Source organism: Galeopterus variegatus, unplaced genomic scaffold, assembly GCF_000696425.1.
Source record: "Galeopterus variegatus unplaced genomic scaffold, G_variegatus-3.0.2 Scaffold3704, whole genome shotgun sequence".
NCBI lineage: Eukaryota > Metazoa > Chordata > Mammalia > Dermoptera > Cynocephalidae > Galeopterus > Galeopterus variegatus.
The window spans coordinates 115,987-139,854 of NW_007729815.1; the positions used below are offsets into that span (position 1 = coordinate 115,987).

General features: G+C 39.0%; 2 protein-coding genes across 8 annotated transcripts in view; one reads left to right on the plus strand and one right to left on the minus strand.

Moving 5' to 3' along the window:
- The window catches only part of CPM (carboxypeptidase M), a 65,128-nt gene extending 53,577 nt beyond the window's left edge, over positions 1-11,551 (plus strand). For both annotated transcript variants that reach the window (XM_008585772.1, XM_008585771.1), the window contains exons 5-8: positions 417-587; positions 3,598-3,750; positions 7,784-7,932; positions 10,329-11,551. In XM_008585772.1, coding sequence (XP_008583994.1) covers positions 417-587; positions 3,598-3,750; positions 7,784-7,932; positions 10,329-10,571 — 716 coding nt within the window. In that variant the 3' untranslated portion in view covers positions 10,572-11,551. The remainder of the gene's footprint in view (positions 1-416; positions 588-3,597; positions 3,751-7,783; positions 7,933-10,328) is intronic.
- MDM2 (MDM2 proto-oncogene, E3 ubiquitin protein ligase) overlaps positions 4,681-23,868 on the minus strand; it is a 43,331-nt gene continuing 24,143 nt past the window's right edge. For 4 of the 6 annotated variants that reach the window (XM_008585768.1, XM_008585766.1, XM_008585765.1 and 1 more), the window contains one exon: positions 22,153-22,809. In XM_008585768.1, the coding sequence (XP_008583990.1) occupies positions 22,234-22,809 (576 nt within the window). In that variant the 3' untranslated portion in view covers positions 22,153-22,233. Of the gene's footprint in view, positions 4,836-11,604; positions 11,693-22,143; positions 22,810-23,868 lie in introns of those variants that run through there. The other 2 variants (XM_008585767.1, XM_008585769.1) reach the window with 2 other exon arrangements.

Here is a 23,868-nt window from a genome sequence, read left to right on the forward strand (position 1 = left end):
CCAAGGTAAGTTTACTGACCTCCAGAAAGTAGCAAGAGTGACTAAGAGGATGTTTAGTTTTTAATCTGATTTAAGAGTTTGGCTACGTTTCTGACATATTTTGTGAGATACCACCTTGTATATGTTCATTAAAAAGTAGAAAGAGGGCTGGCCAGTTAGCTTAGAGGGTTAGAGCGTGGTGATGTTAACAGTAAGGTTCAGGGTTCGATCCCTGTACTGGCCAGCTGCCAGAAAAAAAGAAAAAAAGCAAAAAGAACTGTAGAGGGGGATATTTCATGGAAGTGGACAGAGGATTTCCCTGTATGGAAATTAGAGCTTTTATGTGTGGCGTGATTATGTATTTGCTAATATGGTTTTGTATGTTTTCTCTTACTCTAAAGCCTACTGAAAGGTCTTGGTTTGTCTTTCAAATACAGCAACTGGGACATTCCTCTCCCGAAGCTTAACTCCTGATGACGATGTTTTTCAATATCTTGCACATACCTATGCTTCAAGAAATCCCAACATGAAGAAAGGAGATCAATGTAAAAATAAAATGAACTTTCCTAATGGCGTTACAAATGGATACGCTTGGTATCCACTCCAAGGTGAGTTTCTCTTCATTTCTTCCATTCTCCTTATTGCCTTTCCCCAGAGGTGCCAGCTGGTTTATGTTGACCCAACAGTTGTTGAAAGATCTTTAGGCACAATGCAGTCCCTTCAATAGAGTCTCCATCAGCGAATATCACAAGAGCAGTAGAGGTGACTCATAGTTGGAGAGATGCTCTGACATGTTCCTCACTGCCAAGGCCGCCTCCATTCATTCAGATGCTTATTCAGCATCTGCCTATTATGAGCCAGGAACTGTGCCAAGACACCCTCACATTTCATAGAGGAGACAGACATGCAAATAAATAGTTGTGATGGCAGGGTAATTAGATTAAAAATAGAGATTTAGAAAAGGTACAGTGTACCACAGCAGTGTAAAGCCAAAATACAATAGGGAGTAGTGAAGACCTCATAGAAATGTAATGCTTATGCCCCATCTAACAGAGACAGCTGCTACTTAGATCCAGCTAATTATTGCCATGCAGCAGTGGGGTGCCAATATTGCCAGACCTTCCAGTTTCTAATAGAAGCTGTATTTGTACATGAAGTATCATGATTTTAAAGCCATTTTGCACGTAAACAAAAGATCTCTTAAGGCAGGATACAGTGGCGGAGGGGGGATCCTCCAGTTTTCCACCTTTGGAATCAGATGGCCAGGTAAGAGGAGGGTGTGAGATTGCCATGTAGGGGACGTGGAAGGAGGGAGATTCTTATCGAAGGAATAATATGAAAGGAAGCCCAGGAATGTAAGAGCGCTCTCTTGTCTGGGAAGTGAAAGAGAACAGGAGAGCCCTAGGGTGGAAGGGCAAGAGAGGAGACACGGGCTGGAACTGGATTTCCATTGCCTCAGTGGAAAGCATTCCCTTCCAGGCAGGGCAGTCTGACCCTACCAACAGCAAGCTGCAGTCTGCAGTTCTGCACAGAATCCTCTTCCAAAGGCGCCTTCCCCAGGTGTCACTTTGGATGCATGAGCTATCACGTACTTTTGCACAAGCTGAGACTTTTGTGTCTGGTTGGCTCTCTGCCAGTTTCCAGGTAATGTAAATAAGCATAGACCCTAACTGATAGGCAGCAGGTCCAGCTAGACACCACAATATCCCAGACTTCTCTCAGTTGTCCAAGATATAGCCCCATAGTCATGCTGTTCATCTCCATAGCTAGGGAGGAGCCCCTCCTGCCCAGTGGCAGAGCTGTCCTTCATGTTCACTGTCTGTAACTTTCAGGACAAATCCAGATGTGTAGGAAATTTGCTATGAACAGTTGCTACTGGGAATTGTTCCCAAGTGTGGCTATGTGTGAGTTATGTATCCTTTTCAGAAAAAAAATCAGGCAAAGCCAGCTGCATTGAGGAGATTAGAACAAAAGCATCCTGGCCCAGTCTGGGTGTTTTGTTGGCCAGGCCTGACTGCACCCAGTGCTGCATATGCTCTCCACACCTGACATTCTCAATCTCGGATACTTTGCTAGGGCCCCATAATGCACACCTGTTTTGCCACTTAAATTCTTTTTACTTGAGACATATCCATCCAGCCTAGGGCTTTGTTTTTGTTTTCTTTTCTCTCCCTTTTCCTTCTTCTATTTTTTGGTGAACATGAGGGCAGAGAAAAAACCAAAACCTGTAAGGTAGATAAAGCAAACAGGAGGGACAGAGAAATACTTCCTGGCTGGAATCTAGGCCTGTATAGATATTACTTAATATTTAAATACTATTTTGATATATTTTAACCATTTTCTTAGCATTAAAATTCTTTTCTACTTCAGTACTTCCCAAACACCCTGAAAGAATTGAAAATACATGGGTGTCTCGGCAGATATCAAGTGTAACAAATTAAAATGTGTCAGAAACTACTTCCTTCAAAGTTACTACTGTATTTCATCAAATCCAAGAGGCCACTGATTGCAAAACAGTGTCCCATCAGAAAGAAAAAAAAAATCTTTTCAGTTGAAGTAGAGACATCATGTTTATCAGCCACAAAATTTAAGACACATCCCAATGCAGAGATTTTAAAATATGAAAAGCTTTGCATCTTAGAAAATACGAAATGATTATAACGCTTTGAAAATAAGGTCATCAGAGGTAAGAACCGGAAAGCGAGCATGAGCAGTGGCAGCCCCAGAAGCCATGGGGGTCTGGTCTGTTACCTCCTGAGAGCACAGATCCTTTTACCCCCAGGAGCATTTGGTGTCATGGGTAAGAACACCGGGGCTTGAGCAAGATGCCTACACTCCAGTCTCTGCCACTCACTGGCTGGAATCCCTGGGCATGTTACTTAATACCTGTGAAGATGTTACCTTGTCTGTAAAATGGGTCAGAATTGCTGTGAGGGGCTGACCCCGTGGCGCACTCTGGAGAGTGCGGCGCTAGGAGTGCATCAGCGCTCCCGCCGCAGGTTCGGATCCTATATAGGGATGGCCGGTGCACTCACTAGGTGAGCGCGGTGCGGCTGGTCACAGAAAAAAAAAAAAAAGAATTGCTGTGAGGATTAAATGAGTTAAACAAAACACTTCACACAGTAGCTAGCAATAGTGAACACTCAGTGAATGTTGGTCATTGTTATTCCCCTAAATTACTGTATTTAGCTTTATATGGTAAATGTTTTTATAAACAGCTTATAGAAATATTTTTAAAGAAATCTCACTCCAGCTTATATCCATTTAAAATAAAATTAAAGGAAGAAATGTAATTTGGAGAATCCTTTTTAGAGTGTAGAATTTCAAAAAATAAAAATGAGAAAAGGATGCTTCACCCACCCCTCACTTAGTTGAATGCACAGTTGAACTTCAGTTAGCTCTGATCCAGTTACCCATATGGGAATATTTAGGATTGCCTGGTCATACCTGGGTAATAAAATGTCAAGCCCTGATTTACATGCTAATATGTCAAATTCATCTTTTTCTGTTTACATGTACTTTTCTTGCAACTGTTTGATTCACTCATCCCCAAGGTACGTGATACTTGGCTCCACTCCAGTCTTACACCTTAACAAAAATTAAATATGCTTGTGTTAGGTGGAATGCAAGATTACAACTACATCTGGGCCCAGTGTTTTGAAATTACATTGGAGCTGTCATGCTGTAAATATCCTCGTGAGGAGAAGCTTCCATTCTTTTGGATTGATAACAAAGCCTCATTAATTGAATATATGAAACAGGTGCATCTAGGTTTGTAAGATTTTCTTATTCCTTCTTAACACAAAATATAGTGTGATGCATGTTACATTAATGGGGGTGTAAAATTCCAGAGTACCCTTATTTTTACATGGCGAATGACCTGAAATTTGGTAAAAGATCAGAAAAACAGGATGTTATTCTGTTATATCATCTTCCATTTAGAAAAAGGCCATGTTTGCTTGTCACTTGCAACACAACATCATAGACCCAGAGAACACTGGATGTACCATTTGCATTTTTTCCAGCATGGGGGTGGTAACCTAGCACCATTAGCTTCAACCCCTCCCACCCCAAGTGACCTGACACTAGGAAACTTCCCAGTCTGTTTCCTGAAGGCTGTCTGGCCTCTATCACAGATGGTCAAACTAAATGTATCAGAAGAGTGGTTGCTGTCAAATATGTGCAGGACTCACAAGGAGGGCTTGTTAAAACAGATTGCTGGGCTCCAGTCCCAGAGTTTTTGACCTAGTGGACCTTGAATTGCTAACATCCTCCCAGGTGGTGCTGATGCTGCTGGTCCATGGGCTACCTTAGAAAACCATTGCACTAGGGCTGGCCTGTGGCTCACTCAGGAGAGTGTGGTGCTGATAACACCAAGGCCATGGGCTCAGATCCCATATAGGGATGGCCGGTTAGCTCACTGGGTGAGCGTGGTGCTGACAACACCAAGTCAAGGGTTAAGATCCCCTTACCAGTCATCTTTAAAAAAAAAAGAAAAAAGAAAAAAAAGAAAACCATTGCACTAGAGAAACACTGCTTGTGATGATGATGGAATCACATGCATCTCAAGTCTATCAACCAGTCAGTGTCTCTTTGGGTGGGGTATGGGAGGTTCTTCTATATTTCCAGAGTTAAGGTTATCTTTCTTCAGTTAGAATGGCTTGTGGGAAGAAACATGTCAGGAGTTGGCATAATATTCATGCTACTGCATCGAGCCAAAGCGGGGGGTGGTGTGTGTGTGTGCACATGCACGCATGCGTGTGCGTGTGTGTGTTGAAGAGGTTTGCTGCATGAGCCTTCTGCATAATTGCATAATTCCTGGAATGTTTTGCATGCTTCACACGAAGGCTTTCCACCTGTTAAAAAGGAGACGGAGAAGAATGAGGGTGGGGAGCACAGAGGCAGAGGGCTGAGTACAAAGATAATTAAGACCCTGCCGTGGCCACACATCCCTAAAATGAATGCCCCGACCCTCCTTTAGACCTGTACCTCCTACGTCCATTCCTCCGACCTGAACAGAAGTACACAAAGATCATTGATGAACTCACAGCACTGTGTCTGACAGGCTGAGTCACTCATGGAGTAGGCTGATTCCCTATGATAGGGGATGTTACAACATGTTATCTTTCTTTTTGACCAGCATCTTAATAATGTTTATAAACTTATTATTGGGTCTTTCTCCTTCCTCATTATGTCATCAAACTTTGTTTTGGGTTCTCTCTTGCTTAGTATTCTGGTATTTCATTCTCCATTAGATTTTCCTCATGAGGCATATATTATTCAGCCTTTCTATTATATTTATACCTACATTGATCCTTCAGTGTGTTACTCTATTCTTTTCTAAAATTCTTTCATCAGTATCAACATGGCAGTGCAGCTGAACATGAAATATGCTCCATGTAAATGCACTACTATTTTCAGAATTTCAATCTAGCTGTAGACATTATTCACCCAGCACTGAATTAAGGAGGGCTTTGAAGTATCATCTTTATATACTATTGCCAGTGAAGAAACTTTGTAAACTGATAAATAACATGCAAATTGCAGCATAACTATTGTTATTTGAATTTGGAGGGCTTACATGTCCATTTACGCTATGAAGAATATTTACCTACCTGCCTGTCCCTGTGATCAGATGTTAACTCACTTAAAAAAAAAAAATCTCTCTCTCTCTCTCTCTCTCTCTCTCTATATATATATATATATGTAAATAAGCACATGAACCCTAACCCCTTATGATTTAAGACAGAGGCATTTTCTTTCTGGTTTAATAATGAAACCATATTTCAAAATACTGATAGAATATGGTCATTATTACTTAATGCAAAAGTTCTCGGGCCAGCCCGGTGGCACACTCGGTAGAGGGCAGCGCTCCCGCCGAGGGTTCGGATCCCAAATAGAGACCGGTCCGCTCACTGGTTGAGCGCGGTGCGGGCGCGACACCGAGGGTTGCGATCCCGTTGCCGGTCACGAAAAAAGACAAAAAAAGGAAAAAAGAAAAAAGTTCTCTCCCCATTAGCGCCTAATAAGTAGCCAAAGAATATTTTTGTGTAGATGACAGGAGCGAACACCCCTTTATTGGTATTGTTCTGGCTTAAGGAAATTATTGATATCTGTCAAGCTGCATTGCATTCACTTGTTCAGTCTCACGACGTGCTAGGATGCTCCCGAGTCTCTGAGATTTTTACCTGACAGTCTCTGACCTGCCTTGTCTGGAAAGGAAAGGCCTTCCACTTTAATGGACTGGCCTAGCTGAGGGGGTAGGAGACTGGGTGGAGCCCAAGCTGTACTGTCATCTGGCTGTGTTTGAAAGGTTGAGCAGGGCCAGCCCATGGCTCACTTGGGAGAGTGTGGTGCTGATAACACCAAGGCCATGAGTTCAGATCCCTATATAGGGATGGCTGGTTAGTTCACTTGGGAGAGCGTGGTGCTGACAACACCAAGTCAAGTGTTAAGATCCCCTTACCAGTCACCTTTTAAAAAAGAAAAAGAAAAAAAAGAAATGAGCAAACGCTTGTCTGAACCTAAGTTTAGACAACTGGAAGTTGGGAGTGAAAGCATCTGCCCTGCCTCATACCAGCTTGTTCTAACGCTCCACTGGGTGATTCTTCTTCTTTTTTTTTTTCTTTAGTCTTTTTCTGTGTGGGGCTGACCAGTAGGGCGATCCAAACCTGTGACCTTGGTGTTATAAGGCTGCATTCTAACCAACTGAGCTAACCAACCAGCCCCATTAAGTTATTCTTTCAATTAGAACTCATTGCAGATTTCTATCTTGATCTCAAACTGGGACCCCTTGGTGCTGTGTAGTCACGCTTACAGGATTTACTAGGTTTGGGTTGGGATGAGGGTGCCTGCAGTTATTAAGGCCAAGGTAGCAAAGGAGGGCACATCTGAATTCTCAAGGCCTAAAATGTCCTGTTATTCCCCTTTCTGGGGAGAAGCAAGATGCAATATCGCCTGGTGCTACCCTGTCTGTCCCATGGACTCTTCAAAGCAGATCTGAACCCAGACGTCTGGGGAATGGCTCACAGCACTCAGAAACGTAAGCAACCTGGGCTTAAAAGAATCCGGTATGTGCTGAGTTCCAGAATTCTGTGGAACACAGATATGAATCTAAAATAGGTGGCAACTGTGATCACTAGGTGGGAAATGGACGTAAACAAGTAGTCTCCCAAGTAGCGGCCCAGCTCTGACTCTAGATTGTGGCCAAGAGATGCAGAATTCCAGCTCTTGACCAGCAAAGACTTTTCATTCATGAAGTGAATACATTTCCAAGGGAAGGAAAGAGAGCTTTACATTTTTCCCTGCATCTCCAGATGTGGCCACATAATTTAAGTCTCAGGTTTTGTGTCTTCTCCTTTGTTTATCTGAGCTTTTTTCAAAATTTTATTTTTTGTTTCCCAGATGTAATAGTGCTGGCTCTCTCTGCATCTCTTTGGCTCTACTGGTCTTTTTCCAGTGCTTCAAATTCAGCAGGTAGAGACAAATCATATCTCTGGTAAAACAATTACTTCCCTCTAAGGGAAGGTTTGGTGGTACATGGATGAGATCTTAAGATTGTTGTCTGTATTCTCTCTTTGATAATATGTGCTATAAATATGCAACCACAAACAAATTTAAATTATACATTAGATTAGTAGTTTGACTGTATTTTATGTTACATCAAAAATAAGTTTACTTTCACTTCTTCACCTTATTAACTCAAAACAGCTAATAATTATCAGGCATGTTTTTCTTAAATATTTATAAGAATTTTTTATATGCCATAAAATGTGGTATTTATATTTTTCTTTTTGTTTTGCAGGTGTAAAGGGTCAAGTTTTTGATCAGAATAGAAATCCATTACCCAATGTAATTATAGAAGTCCAAGACAGAAAACATATCTGCCCCTACAGAACTAACAAATTTGGAGAGTATTATCTCCTTCTCTTGCCTGGGTCCTATATAATAAATGTAAGTATGCAACCCTAGTTATTGCTATTAAAATATTATAGAACTCACAGTACTCACTCACCCAGAGGAATCTAAAAAACGTCCTGAAAGTCCAAAAGTAGATACTTCAGGATGGAAGGAAAGGACAACATCAGACTTGCAATTGGCGGGGGTGGGGTGGGGGAGGTGGGAATGAAAGGAACAAACCAGAAAAATTCATGTTGTTTCCCCTCCAGCAATTTTTTTTAATAGGAGCAAAATCCTATTTCTTATATCTTTTATGATTAAAAAAATGCAACCTTATTAATAATTAAGCAAGGTAAGAAAAGTCCTTCCCAGTTGCATGGAATACCATTTAACACCTATTCCATTAAACATAATTTCTGCTATTAAAAAATAGATTGGCAAGGCAGGAACTTTGGCATTAAAGTAATCTCCATGCAAGATTATTATTTGTTAGAATGAGCTGAACCCTGGTCTTCTAACACATGAGCAGGACTCTTTTCACTTCACAGGAGGCTAAACCTAGATCTCAAAGCCAGATCTATCTCTGCTTCTATAAGAGAATAAAGCAGGTTATAAAAAGTATGCTTAAGGATATAATATTATGTACTCCATATGATCTCAACCATTAAAACAAAGTACAGAATAAAGACTGGAGAAAAGATGGCAAGCAGTTTTGGCAAAATATCAGAGTGTTTGCCACTGAAGGGATTGTGGGTGACTCTGCTTTTTTGTAATAATTCTCTGTACTTTCCAAATGTCCTATATTGCCGTTCTGCTTTGATAATTAGAGGAAAAGTAGAAAACCAAAATAATTCCAATAAAAATTGAGATTTGCTTTAAAAAAAATTGATTGGGACAAGGTTTTTAGAATTCATTATAAGTGAAATTTGATCCACAAATTTTACTGCTGTATTAAACAAGTGATAGACATGTTTTGCAGCCCTTTTTCCAATCAATACAGGTAAATTTTCTGATTTTAATTCTATTAAGATGCATATTTCTGAGTCATTTCTTCCTAGAAGAAGGAAGTATGGAATAATTTGAGCCTGAATAGGTTTATGTGAATAAACTAAATGAATAAGCAATGGTTTAGTTGGCCAGATTGCACCTCTTTCTTTTTGATGTGACTTTCTCCAGGAAATTTAAGATTCTTCTACTTTTTTTAGTGGGTCTGATGCCAACCATGGCAGTCATTCTGTATAGAACTACTTCTGGGAGAAGATAGTCATCTCTTCTATAGTAAAAACTGACTTTCTATTTCATTATTTCATCTTTAGGACATAATGAAAGGCATGGTTTTTAGTTTATAAAACTCTGTAGAATTCAGAGCCTCCCTGCTCCATAGGTTATTCTCTACAGTGCCCAATAGTGGAGCTCATCAATTGCTAATTTTCTTCTTGGGAATTCCTATTCCTACTGAGAAGATGGATAGAGCTTGAAAATTCTTAACTTGCTGTGAATCTTTGCCTAAAAATTTTCTTTATTTCCTCCTATTCAATGTGATATTTATATTCTGTGGAAAAAAGAGGATATTTCTTTTAGTGAATCTGAATTATTTTTATTCAATCTGATAAATAAGCCACACCTTTAGAGAATAAAGTTATGAATTGTTCATTTCCCATTAGTTAGACTAGTGCAGTACATGCTGCTCATAGCTATTAGTTCTACGACAAGATTGGAAGGTAAGACATTTGAAGCTTAAATGAATGGCTAAAATACATACCAATTAGTGGTTATGGAAATGTTATTCCCCATTCTTTTGCTTGTCATATAAAAAGCATTTCCCTTTCATAATAAAAGCATTTCTCAGTGGACATCACTTAGAGTTAGTCAAACATTTATCTTATTTTTTCCTGATCATTTCCTCCACCAAAAAACCAAATCTAGCTGAAAATTCAGACTCAACTGAACAAAACCAGGTAAAAATCAAAGCTTTTTAAGGAAGCAATAGATCAAGGTACACTTAGATCGGCAGCAAAGAAAATGGAGTAAACTGAGAAAATAATTCTACTTATAAATAATCTTGATATCCAGTGAGGATATTAAGTACAGACAAGGGACAAAGGGAAACAGTTAACTCTTTACCTTTGTGCTCCATGAAAATGATGGTGGCAGAATCAGTCTACTGCTTCCTTTTTCTGGCTTACATCACCAGATAAGGTGCATGTCTCTGTCTTTATTTCATTTTGTAATTCTTGGCCACCACATTAACAACTATGGTTTATATCAACAGGCATTGGGTAACTCATTCAGCAAGCAGGACTGAATCTGTTACTAGCCCGGGAGGCCTGGCAGATTGTTACATGCCTTGCACAAAGGCTGCATTTTCGTGGTGGATATCAGTGTTTTTAAGTGTTGGCACGATGAAACACCTGAAATCACTCATACAATTGTTTCTTATTTCCTCTCAGGTTACAGTCTCTGGACATGATCCACACCTCACAAAGGTGATTATTCCAGAGAAATCCCAGAACTTCAGTGCTCTTAAAAAGGATATTGTACTTCCATTCAGAGGGCAATTGGATTCTATCCCAGTATCAAATCCTTCATGCCCAGTGATTCCTCTATACAAAAATTTGCCAAGCCACTCAAATACAACAAAGCCTAGTTTGTTCTTATTTTTAGTGACTCTTCTGCACATATTTTTCAAATAAAGTAAAATGTGAAACTCAACCCCCATCACCACCTGGAATCAGGGATTACACATGCCAGGTTACTGCAACCCTAGCTCCCTCTTGTGGAACCTCAACTGGATAAGTTCCATGGTCTTCCCTAAGAAGAGAAATGGCTGTGTCCCAGTCCTGCAATAAGCAACATGTGGTGATAATGAAAGGAATGATTCAGCCTTGATGATGAAATGAAGACAGCTCCCTATCAAGTACTGCCTATTTACACTTAATCTTGAAGAAGTCTTAGAAATTTGAAAGAAGTTAAACTTGAGAAGCAAAAAAAGTTCTTGCAAAAGAAAAAAGAAGCTAATTTTGTATACAGAGAGCCAGATAAATGTAAGCAATAAAGATGAACATGTATTGATCACCTACTATATACAAGACCTTGCCGTGAGTGCTATACGTGAGGAAATGGTATGTGCCATACATAATTAGTTCTCAGTGAAGGGGAAAGTGATCATAAGACTGGGAATATTTAGTTTTCCAAATGTTCTAAGGAGATATGAGAAAAAATAAGCAACCACATCTCAATGGCCCAAGAAAATATGGGCCAAAATATGGGCCTGATGGGATGACAAGGTTGCATCTACAGAGCCCCAAAGTAACAGGTCAATTAAGGAAGTCTCTCTTCCTACAGAACCAGTGTCCCTGCCTGGATGCCACGGTCCTCTGTTGGTGACACCCAAATGTGTCAGTCTAGCCTCCTGCCTGCATTACACATGCACATCTGACTGCACCGGACATAGCCACCCGGATGTGACTTATAGGTACCTCAAACTCATCATGTCGGAATTTGAGTGTACTTTCTTCCCTAGAGCTGTTCATCCTGCTATATTCTCTATCTCAATTACTGGTACCACCACGCTAGAAACCTGGGAGTCATCCTTGGTACTTTCCCTCCTTCATCCCATATATTCAGTTGGTCACTGAACATTGGTGTTAATTATAAATGTTGATGAATTCTCCCTTTTCCTTTCCATGGCTGTCAACACGGAGAGTTTAGGGCCTCATATCTCACCTGCACCACTGCAACAGCTTTACTGGTCTCTTGCTCCCAGCCTTCTCCTCTTCAAGTCCATCTTCCACACAGCACTGGAGAGGGGAAGCTACTTAAAACAAAAATCAACAATCAACTGTTTGTAGTTCCTAGACACATGACATGCTACTTGTGTCCCCTGCATCTGGGATGTCATTTTCACTGTTTTCTTTCCCACTTCTCCACTGAAACTCAGTTCAGGTATCAACTCCACTAGCAAGCCTTTGCTGACCATCATCCCACCAAACTCCATTCCACCCCTCCCAGGCAATCAGGGGGTAGGGGCCCTTCCTCTTTGCTCCCCAGATTTACAACACCGTGTCATAATCTGCTTCTATGTGTATGCCTTTTCCAGTAGAGGATGAGCTCTTTGAGGCGAAGGTCTATTTGTTTGAAAATTTTATTTTTATGTCCTCAGTGCCTAGCACATAGCATGTATTGAATGAATAAATGAACAAGGGGTTCCAGCAACCTGCTACTCCCAGTCCCTCCCAGAAACTGTGTAGGGCTTTGAGTCATTTTATGAAACTAGGTCTTAAGTTTTGGCAATCTCTAGCTCACTTGTAACACTGACAGAAGAATGTTCTCATGTATGTATCAAGAAAAACTAAATACAGTGCTTTTACTGGACCTTGCATTTTCCTAAAGTTTGTAGTAAAGGTATTATGTTACCTATCAGGAAACAAAATGTTTTACCATTAGTACTCAGTTTAAAGCAAACATTCTCCACTATGCAAGTTTACCTATCTTAAACGTTATATGTAAGAATTATTGGGGCTGGGGAGGGGTCAGCATCAAACAGAAAAAAACAATAGCAACTCTGGTAGGCAGATTTGTAAGTGCCTTGGTTCTTGTTTTAAATTGAAAGTTCTGGGCTGGCCTGTTAGCTTAGTTGGCTAGAGCACAGTGTTATAAATTGAAAGTTCTACAGGATCTGGTAATGAAACCATATTGGGCTTGGTACATGGTGAATGCCTGAGACCCACAAAGGAATGAGGGAACACATGCACATTTAGGAGTCATTTCTGTGCCAAGCTTATTCTACATGCACAAAATCATATATGTTAATACAGAATTTGTAGTCTTTTTTTTTACTGGTAATAACCTGAATATCTTGATCATTTTTATTTAAATAAGCAGTAATTTATTATGTACTTGAAAGTAGGTATTAATATAATATTTCAGAAAATGATTTTGGTATATTACATATAAAAATATGTAAGACTAAACTTGATTTACCATCAAGCCCTAAACAATTTTTCAACTGGGCATTCTGAGTTTTAACTTTTCCTTTTCTAAGTAAGATAGCAGTTTTTGAGGAGGCATGAACTAAAATCTGAATTGGTTCATGAGCCTTAATGTAAATTTCTTACTGAAATGATGTTTTTTAAAATCAGGAATTTGTAGGGCCGGCCTGTGGCTCACTCGGGAGAGTGCGGTGCTGATAACACCAAGGTTTGGATCCTATATAGGGATGGCCGGTTGCTCACTGGGTGAGCGTGGTGCTGACAACACCAAGTCAAGGGTTAAGATCCCCTTACCGGTCATCTTTTGGAAAAAAAAAAAAAAATCAGGAATTTGTATCAGAACCAAACTTAAAAATCACTTGAAGACAAAACACAGTCTTGGAATTCCGACTGTGGTCAGAGCAGGGCTCCCAAACTCCTGCTGTTCTCCACCCTTCTAGACTGGGGGTTATGCTCCTCAGGCTGTAAGTTCAGGTATAATTCCTTTTGTAGAGAAACCAACATGACAAATGTTTTCAAGATAAAAATGTGAGAGTAAAATGACAATTACAAGGCAGGAGCCCTAGGTTCAAATCCACCATTCAGTTTTCTTATCTGTAAAGTGAAGTAGCCCTGCTTGACAGTGACTCTGTCTGTGACTGTTAGGAACAGTGGCAGGGGATGCCACATTTTGGTGCCATTTTTAGTGTTTGTCGAGGTGGTGGAAGGATAATTAACACTCAGGTAGATAAATATTTTGAAGGCGGTGTAATATACCTTATTAAAGACTCAGATATAAATAGAATTGACCTGAAAACTGAAAAGTGGGTTAGCTAGAATGATCATCTAATAATATTTAAGGAAACTTTCATGAAGTAACATTGCTTTTTCTCATGTACCTAGTCACATTATCATGTTAACATGAATGAATCTAAAAGGTGGGGAGTGAATAAGTATCAGTGTTGATTTTGGTGCTTAATTTATCACATTCAGGCTTGAGCTGTTGGATGTATCAGAAATGTTAAAAACCTCTTCTTAACATTTCTGAGCCTAAGAAATCAATGCTGTGTTTTGTTCCAGAATTTGCAGTTGTTATCAGTTTCAAAAAATGGTATAGGTTAGTTCTATGTTTAGAAAGTAAAAATATCTAATGCTGAATTGGAAATATCTTTTCTTAGCATTGTATATTGTCTTATTGCAACTAGGTAAGTTGCTTATTGAGACGTTTGGTTCTTATTCTGTTTGGTAACAATATAGTTGATGTTTATTTTATGACATCCCTTATATTTTCCTCATGACTTTAGATGGGGGAGAGGAAGAAAATGATGATGGTCAGATTGGTAAACAAGCACCACCAAAAGATCACAACACCAAGAATAGAAGTTTGGGTCTATTATAAACTTTACATTATATCACTAATAAGCAGATTATTATACTGTATTGCTCACAAACCATTTTATCATACTTTAGCATATGACCTACTCCTTTTATAGATGTTTCATAAACTGATTTTACAAGTTTTCTGTGACTTTCTTTTGTACTATAATTAAGAATTTGTTAAAATGCACAAATTGTCTAAGACTGTAAAGTTTTTTGGGAAGGGGCCATGACTGCCTTTGAGTTTAGTAAATTTAGAATATTTCTGATTCTCAATAATTAATATTCATAGAAATAATAAATGCTGTTTCTATTACATTACCTTGAAAACAAATACTTATGCAAATGTTAACAAAATCAACACACTGGAGAGAGCTGATAAAATAAACCAAATAAAGCCTGGAGAAGACCAAATTTAATGACCTTTTATGAGACAGTAATTTTGCGATAACTCTTCCAAGTCCAGGTAGTCCTTCAGGATGTTTTATATATGCTGTGATATCGTTACTTATATATGATATATTCCAAATTAATTTGTGTCATAGGGCAGTGTATTCCATGGACAAAATGACGGATGAAAAGTGTGCTTTCTGGTCAAAAAAATTTGGAGGAAAATTCACAATTCACAGTAAACCTTCTGAGAAATGCAGGAAAGGATTTCTCAAATGGATTTCCCAAACATACTTAGCCATGGAACCATTTTCTTAAATAATTTAGCCTAGTATAATTCCTTTGAACTAACATTCCTAGACTTTCCAAACAGTTTGGGAAATGCTGATATAGAGAGGTCTTCTGTCCTGAATAAAAAATTTTATAGGTTTCCAAGTGCTTTTGAAACACAGAGTTGTAAACAATTTGCCTCAGGTAGTGCTTTTGAAACCAGAGTTGTAAACAAAGAATTTGCCTCAGATAGGAATTGGAAAACTAATAGCCCTAATCCTCGATCCAAATCCCTGCTAATATTGACATAGGACAGAGGCTGGGCTCAAGTTTACATCTGTCCTCTGAAACATGCTAAACAAATAATATTTTAAATGAGACAAGACTGAGTAGGAAATCGCTAAATTATGGATACCAATTTCTAAAAATATCTCAATTTAGAAAACAAACAGGACAGTTGTTTTTGTGGTTTTTATTTTTATTTTTTTAATTTTTGAAAGAGTTCATTATATAGGGAACCCCTTAGGCAGAAGTTCTCTGGCATATTTTAGCTAGACTTCAATATTTAAATTTGTAGCTCTTTAAAGCACCCATTACAACCCTTCTTTCCCAAAAGCAAGGTGGAGTTTTAAAATGAGATTAAAAAAAAAAAAATTAGACATGGGGGGGAAAAGTAAAAGTATAAACAAGGGATTAGTTCACTTTTGGATGGTAAAATTGCGTGTTTTTACAACTTCATTTTTGAAATTTTCTATTTACTGCTACTTTCATGATAAAAGAAAAGCAACTGATTTATAGAACGGAACCTCAAATTTTAAAACCACCAGTTTACACAAGTGATAGCTATGCCTTCTTACATACTCATTAAATATTTCCAGAGTTTACACTAAAATAACATTTAGGTTAAAGTTAAAAGTATTTCTCCTTAAATGATCAAATTAAGGACATCTAACACTACAGCGTAGTATTTTTTTTTTTTCCTTTTTGTCGTTTTTCGTGACTGGTAATGGGATCGCAACCTTTGGTGTCGTGCCCGCACTGCGCTCAACCAGTGAGCAGACCGGTCTCTATATGGGATCCAAACCCTCGGCGGGAGCGCCGCCACACTCCCAAACGCTGCACTCTACCGAGTGCGCCACCGGGCCAGCCCAACAGCATAGTATTTTTATGCAGTGTTTGTCTCATGAATCACTGAAGGAAGGATAGTGAAGGATTTCAGGACAGGAATGTAAATTTTTTTTTCTTTAAACAGAATAGAACTCCCATCATTTCTTTGCTCTTTAGGCAACAATTTCTCTTCCTGGAATATTCTCTCAATACTGTTTAGTCTACCATTGGTGGATACCTTCAGTCCTCCCACCTTGGGGATGCTTCCATCTTGTGGTTAAAAAGTGCTTAACTCAAGAGATTTGGTCTCGTATGCCTCATATAAAGAATAAAGAAACAGAATAAATGTGAGAAAAGGTTAAAAAAAAAGTTCTTAGAGGGTTTTAAGAAAAGCTTTTTCAATTCTGCTATAATTCTTATACCATATCAACTTTTAAAAACCAGTTTCCTTAGAATGTTCCTTTTTTTTTTTTTGCCATTTACCTGTTATACAGACAATATTTTTTTAGGATTTTTTAAAAAGACTGTCTTTTCCTCTCAAATTGGAGAAAACTGCATAGCTGCTTTCCTTACTAGTCAACAATCTTTACTGAATGTCTCCTGTGTACACAATGCATTATATTTGGCAGTTAGGGAAAGGAGATACAAAAGGATGTTACAATTTACTGTGGTGAGAAGACAAAGAAACATAGTTTCAACAGAGTACCTCAGAGCAGATACAATGTATAAAAAGGGTTAATTCAAGGTTACCTGAGCTGGGTTTCAGAAGTGGTTATGGTCATGAATGGATGCAAAGAGAATATTATTAAACTGCCATTTATTAGAAATGCTTACCACCTGTCAGGTCCCATCCTAGGTGCTATACATTTATTGTCTCTTAAGATCACTTAAGATCTGTGATTGTGAATTTAGCCCTTCCCCCATAACAGGAAGCTTATGAACTTTGTTGCAGCAAAAAGGGCTTGAGAAGAGAATGGTGAAAACAAAGTACATACCCACTTCCTAGAGAGCTCCAGAAGTTTAAAATGACCAGGCAAAACATCCAAGATAGTATGCAATAAGCAATTGTGGTTTTTTCAATACTTACATCAGAGAAGCGACATGATATCTGTAAATGTTCTATATATGAACCAAAACAGGGAGACCAAAAGCAATGAAGTCAATTTAGAGAGACGTTACTGTGATCTTAAAGGAAGGCCTAATTGATATAGGGTGGTGACCTGGGAAGGTGTGAACCAAAAATAGACACACACAAAACTACTAAAATTTAATGCTGATATATAAAAAAATTCATCTAACATGATGGTGTTGAGACTCGGAAAGTGATGTCCTAAAGTGGAGAAGGCCTCAGAAGCAGCAGTCTCAAAATCAAAGTGTTCCTCTGACCTCCTCCTGCCTTCCTGTCTCTCAGCCTCATTCTCCCTTGAGGCAAGCAATAGAAACCAGAACCCATCTTCCCCAAGGCAGGATATAGAAACCAGAGACCATTTCCCCAAAGCCAGCCATAAAGACAAATTATACTCTAATTCCCCACCACCACCTCCACCATTCTGTCATGGAGCTGGCCATAAATTCTCTACCTTGTCTGTAGGTCATCAGAAACCCATTTCAGAAATGGTGCCCCATACCCTAGAGGAATTGAATGCTGCACAGAGAGGCCAAGAAGAATTTGAATAGACAGGCCTTGCTGGGTTTCCCCACTCTGACTATTAGCATTAGATCATACCTGTCTTCTCCGATCACATTTCTACACGGCTGTGCCTGCTTCATAGAACCTAAGCATAAAAATGGAGGTTTCCCTATATCCTTGGCTGTTCATTCTGAAGGCTCCCGTGTCACATAAAACTGACTGAACAAAATTTGCTATGCCTTTCCTTCACATTAATCTGTTTATCAGCTGACTTTTCAGAGACACTTCAGGGAGTTAAAGGGGAAGTATTCCCTTGCCCCCTACAATGGCAATGGAAAAAATAAAAATGGTGAAGTTTTGGAATTAGGAAGATGAAAGATAACTGTTTTGATAAGTTGATGTTAAGCTGCTGGCAGGACACCTAAGCAGTAGTAAGTAGTAGTATTGTGAAGGCAGCAGAGATGTGAGATTGTAACAAAGATGAGAGGAAAATGTCTATCAACTTTTAAAGAAATGAATCTTTAAAGGAGAGAACTTTAAAAGACAGCAATAAGAATTCAAATGTTTCAGTATCACCTCTCCTAAAAACAATCAACTCTTTTATCCAAAATAATACTATTTCAATATACCAATCATTTCAGACACATTACCTATAAAATATATTACTGAACACATCGGGAGTCTCCTATCTGCTTACTGCTTCACTGCTCTTGTTCTACTTTATGTTGCTTTTTATTAGCAATATTAAACACTTCTGAACATTTTCAAGGGTTCTTCAAAAAGTTCATAGAAAAGCAGAACTAAAAGATAATACAAATCTTTCCATAAACTTCTTGAAATACCCTCATATCTTCTGGTGCTTTCAGATATTTATCTTTTTAAAGCAAAAATTCCCAATTATATATAATTGAAAGCTGTATATGATATATAATATGGTCACAAACTTTTGAACAATTGGTATTTTTTGTTAATACTAAATCAAAACCTAATTCAGCATCTAGCCAGAATGTGCAACTACAAACTTTTCACAATACAATGCCATGACAACTTGCAGTTACTATCCTGAGCCTACAGAGCTGCATACTAATTAGTATCTTTAAAACCCTTCTTAAAATTTTAAAAAATCTAACAAATTATGCCAAGAGCCAACCCTCATCTGGCTTTGGTCCCACAGGCTTCTGCTTTAAAGCCAAATTCAAAGCCAAATTCATGGCTCAAGTCCTAAAGCTTTAATTCATTTAATAAATTCTCACTGGGCACCTATATATGTGCATCACAATCAAAAGGTTCCTGGCTTCATGAAACTTAAGTTTCAAAGATGATGCAGAGAAGTAAACAGGTGATTAAAACAGGTCTTTTCATGCTGACAAGTGGCAGAGTAGCTAGGCCAAATTCCCCTCCCTGCCCCAGCTACATCCCTTCTAGACCATTTACTACTGTTCACTATCACATAAGCCAGCCTGCCATGTGGCAACCCAAGTGAGCAGGAAAGGGAGATAACAGCATTTCCTGGCTCTACTAACCTGTAGCATCATCTTCTCAACTTGGTCTTAGTGAATGCCTTGAAGGCTCCCAACTGCATCAAGCTGCCAGCAAAGTTTCCAAAGTGGGCAGGCATGACCATTCCAAAAAAAGAAACATTCAGATTTGTGCCTTTGATAGCCCAAATAAACAATATTCAAACATAATTTCTATTTTAACAAAACTCTGTTATGAAAAAATTGTTTAGAAGATCCAATAATCACATTCTGAAAACTCTTAATCAAGTGTTTAATAAATCATTTATTTATAAGCCAATAAATATGTATACTTAAACCTAAAAATTTATACAATCAAGAAAGACTACATTAGTAATTCATAGGACATATGAGACTACATTTGCACAGGTTTGAACATTGTGTAAATACCAGTCATAGTATACATATACTCTGAATGTATACCATTTATAATCCCATTTATGCTACCAACTCTCCTTAGAAAGATGGATTTTACTTAGTTCTAGTTGAAGTATTACAAATTCCAAATTAATAAAGCTTTATATATTTGAGGACCACCAAAACTGAAGTACTGATCCCTTTAGTCATTTTTCCTACTTACATGTATATACATGGGTAAGGTGTGTGTGTGTTGCTTTCGAAGTTTATACCAACAACGTATGGTCAGTCAGGGGCCGGCCCGGGGCTCACTCGGGAGAGTATGGCATTGATAACACCAAGGCCACAGGTTTGGATCCTATATAGGGATGGCTGGTTCGCTCACTGGCTGAGCGTGGTGCTGAGAACACCAAGCCAAGGGTTAAGATCCCCTTACTGGTCATCTTTTAAAAAAAAAAAAAAGTATGGTCAGTCAGTAACTGGCACACAAAGTTGCTGTGCAAAATTATCCCTCAGTTCTACTCTAAACTTATAATTAGCTGATTTTATTGTACTCACCTGAGTATGTACAACTGTCATACATGGGGGAGAGAAAAACACTCCTAAATCAAGGTGGTTATTTTCACTATTTTGCTGAAGATTCATATTTAAGTGTAAATCAAGAAGTTAATCTACAGAGTTTGAGAGATGTTCTAACCCTGTCATTCTTGAAGAAAAGTGACGCATAATTTCTGGATAATTTAGAGAGAAGTTACAGCCTTTTCGGCTAGTTTTTAAATAAACAGTTCTGCATATAGAGTTTCTAAATTAATCTTTCTGAATACACTGGTTTCCAAAACTGGCCTTAAGCAAAGGTCTGAAACCTAGGCAACTACCAGGAACCACGTAATACACCCAAGAAGTTCAAAATGTCTTAGAACTGTTTTTCAACTTAGGGGAAATGATAGATTACACTAAATCCTAAAACTAGGTGTGAAAAAGGACCTAGTATACCAGGGGAGACTCTCAAGACAATTCCAAATTTTACTACAGAGGCTTAAAAAAGTTTTTTCTTATGTGTAAATGATGGCTATTCTCAAATGATGACATCATTACCACCTATCCCTTACAAGAGTCTAGAGGAGAAAAAAGTACATTTTTACTTACATAGCACCAAACATGAGGGTACTTCAAAAAGTTCGTAGAAAAATAGAATTAAGAAATCCTACGAAACTTTCCATGAACTTTCTGAAGTACCCTCGTATAATTACCAACTTTTTTTTTTAATCAGGAAAGAGTATTTGAAAAGGCTCCAAAAGAGTAAAGAGTTTAAAGAGAAGGTTTAAGAGTATATGAAGTTTAAGTATTAAATCTTTCACACATTTGCTTACACAAAATGTACTAAATAAATTACATTTAAATGTCCTATTTATGAAGATGGAGGAATAGACGGTACCCAGCATCACCCTCTCCCACAATCAACCAACTTACAATATTAAAAAGCAACAAACTGCCAGGCTGGGGCTGCTAGAGCTCAGAGGAAGAGGAGAGACCTACGGAGTTCATGAAGGCAGAAAAAGCCAAGATGAGAGAAAGAACGAACCACTCCAACCGTATCGAGCCCCGACCACTTCAAGGCTGGCCCTGGTGACCACACGCATCTAGCCCAGTGATGACCAGAGTCACACCCTACTGGCGCCTGCATCCAGCCCATTGACAGCCACTGAGCCACAGCTGGAAGTGCCCCAAGTTCCCAAGCCGGGGCAATGGGGGGCTGAGGGTCTCAGCCACACCCCCACATCCACATCCAGCCCAGCAATGACCACCAGGCTGTCGCCAGAAGTGCCATGGGCTCCAGAGCCAGGGTGGGGGGAGCTGAGGGCCTCAGCCACGCCCCCCCCCACATCTGCACCCAGCCCAGCAACGTCCACCAGGCTGCCATCCACCAGGCTGCTGCTGGAACACACTGAGCTCCCCAGCTGGGGAAGTGGGGGGCCAAAGGCCTTAGCCATGCCCCCCAACATCTGCATCCAGCCCAGTGACAACCACCAGCTGCTGCTGGAAGCACCCCAGGCTACGAGATTGAGGGGAGCCAAGTGCCTCAGCCACACCCCCCCCCCCAAGTCCTCATCCAGCCCTGGCTGAGTCACCGCCAGATGCCCCCTGGGCTTCCTTTCTAGAATGAGGGGGGTGTCACATGCCTTGACCACCCCCTCCCCTTCCTCCTCCTCCCAGCTTCTCCTATTCCCTCCCGACTGCTAAAATAATAAATAAATAAATTAATTAAAAAAAAAAAAAAAAAAAAATTAAAAAAAAAAAAAAAAAAAAATTAAAAAAAAAAAAAAAAAAAAATTAAAAAAAAAAAAAAAAAAAAATTAAAAAAAAAAAAAAAAAAAAACCAACCAGCAAGGAGCTGCCCAATTAGAGTGAATGATAAAAATTTTTTAAAAGTCCTACTCACATTAAAAAAAAAAAAGCTTCTCATTTACATGGAAATTATTTAAAATATAAGGGGTAGAAGTAAAGGATGAGCTATACATTAAAACTCAAATATAAAATATAAACAGAAGGGAACTTTTCCTAAAAGGAAGTAAATATTCACTCTGCCCCCTCCAAAGCAGATAAATTATACTAAAGATACAAATGCTACATGGATTGAGACACTTTCTCGCTTTGATAGGTGTAAATAAATTTCATGTTGTCGAAATTTTTAGGGTTATATAATTAGAAATACATAATTCTTTTATGGCCAGGTCAACTAGGGGAAATAAGTTAGCACAATCATTTGAATTGGTTGTCTACATACGGGGCAGGGCTTATTCCTTTTCTTTAGCTTCTTTGCACATGTAAAGCATGCCATAAGATGTCCTGTTTTGCCATGGACAATGCAACCATTTTTAGGTCGACCTTGGCAAATCACACAAGGTTCAATGGCATTAAGGGGGAAACTAGATTCCATACTTTCTTCTTTGTCTTGTGTTTCTTCCCTCTCAAACTCTTTGACATCTTCTTGGCTGCTATAAATAATGCTAGCAGAAGTTGATGGTTGAGAATAGTCCTCACTTTCTTGTGATTGAGAGGATTGTGTGATTTTATCATCATTTTCCTCAACACATGACTCTTTGGAGTCATTCACTGTAGTTTTTTTACAATCAGGAACATCAAATCCCTCTTCTGCTTGTGTTGAGTTTTCTAGTTTGGCTTTTTCAGGGATTTCCCCTTTAGCTTTCCCTTTATCTTCAGGAAGCCAATTCTCACGAAGGGCCCAACATCTGTTGCAATGCGGTGGAAGTGGAGGATTCATTTCATGGCATGAAGTACACTTCCAATAGTCCTTCAATGAAATAAGAAAGTTAGCTTCTGTAACCCATTAATTACTAGCCATAGCAATGCTAAAAACTTCGATATGGCTAAGGCAAAATCTATCACGCAGCTCAATTTTAGCATTTCATATTTTCTATAAAACATGATGTGTACCGGCCGACCCCATGGCTCACTCGGGAGAGTGCGGTGCTGGGAGCGCAGCAGCACTCCCGCAGCCGGTTTGGATCCTATATAGGGATGGCTGGTGCACTCACTGGCTGACTGCGTTGCGGATGACACCAAGGCAAGGGTTGCAATCCCCTTACCGGTCACAAAAAAAGAAAAAAAAAAAAACAAAACATGACATATACAGCATGGGGACTATAGTTAATAATATAGTACTGTATACTAGAAATTCACTAAGAGATTTTAGGTACTTTTACCACCCACACAAAAAAGGTAACTACGTGAGACAAAGGATATGGTAATTTGCTTGACTGTTGTAATCATTTCACTATGCACATGTATATCCAAACATTATTTTGTATATTTGTACATTTTGTACAATAAAGATTTTTTTTTTTCTCTTTTTGAGTGACCGGTAAGGGGATCGCAACCCTTGGTGTGGTGTCACCTGCACCGCACTCAGCCAGTGAGTGCACCGGCCATTCCTATATAGAATCCGAACCCATGGCGGAAGCGTTGCTGCGCTCCCAGCACCGCACTCTCCCAAGTGCACCACAGGGCCAGCCCTACAATAAAGATTTTGAAAAGCAGTCAACATATAACAGTCTCTCCTCAAGTGTAAGACTGTACATACATTTATTGTTAGCCATACCATGCTGAAGAATCCTAAAACTAAAAATGTATTCATTGTGATATTAACCACATACTTATCTGTTTGAGAACACAGATACATACAGTTGGTTTGTTTAGTTGAAGCAAGTACTATGGGACCTTTTATTCTGTAATAAGGCTTAGACCCACTCCCTTAAAGGCTTGATTGTGGACACTGTGCCTACTAGAGTCCCATCAATCTAGATGAAACCTGCCTCTCCTAGAGAAAGACTTCCTCATCCACTAGTGACAA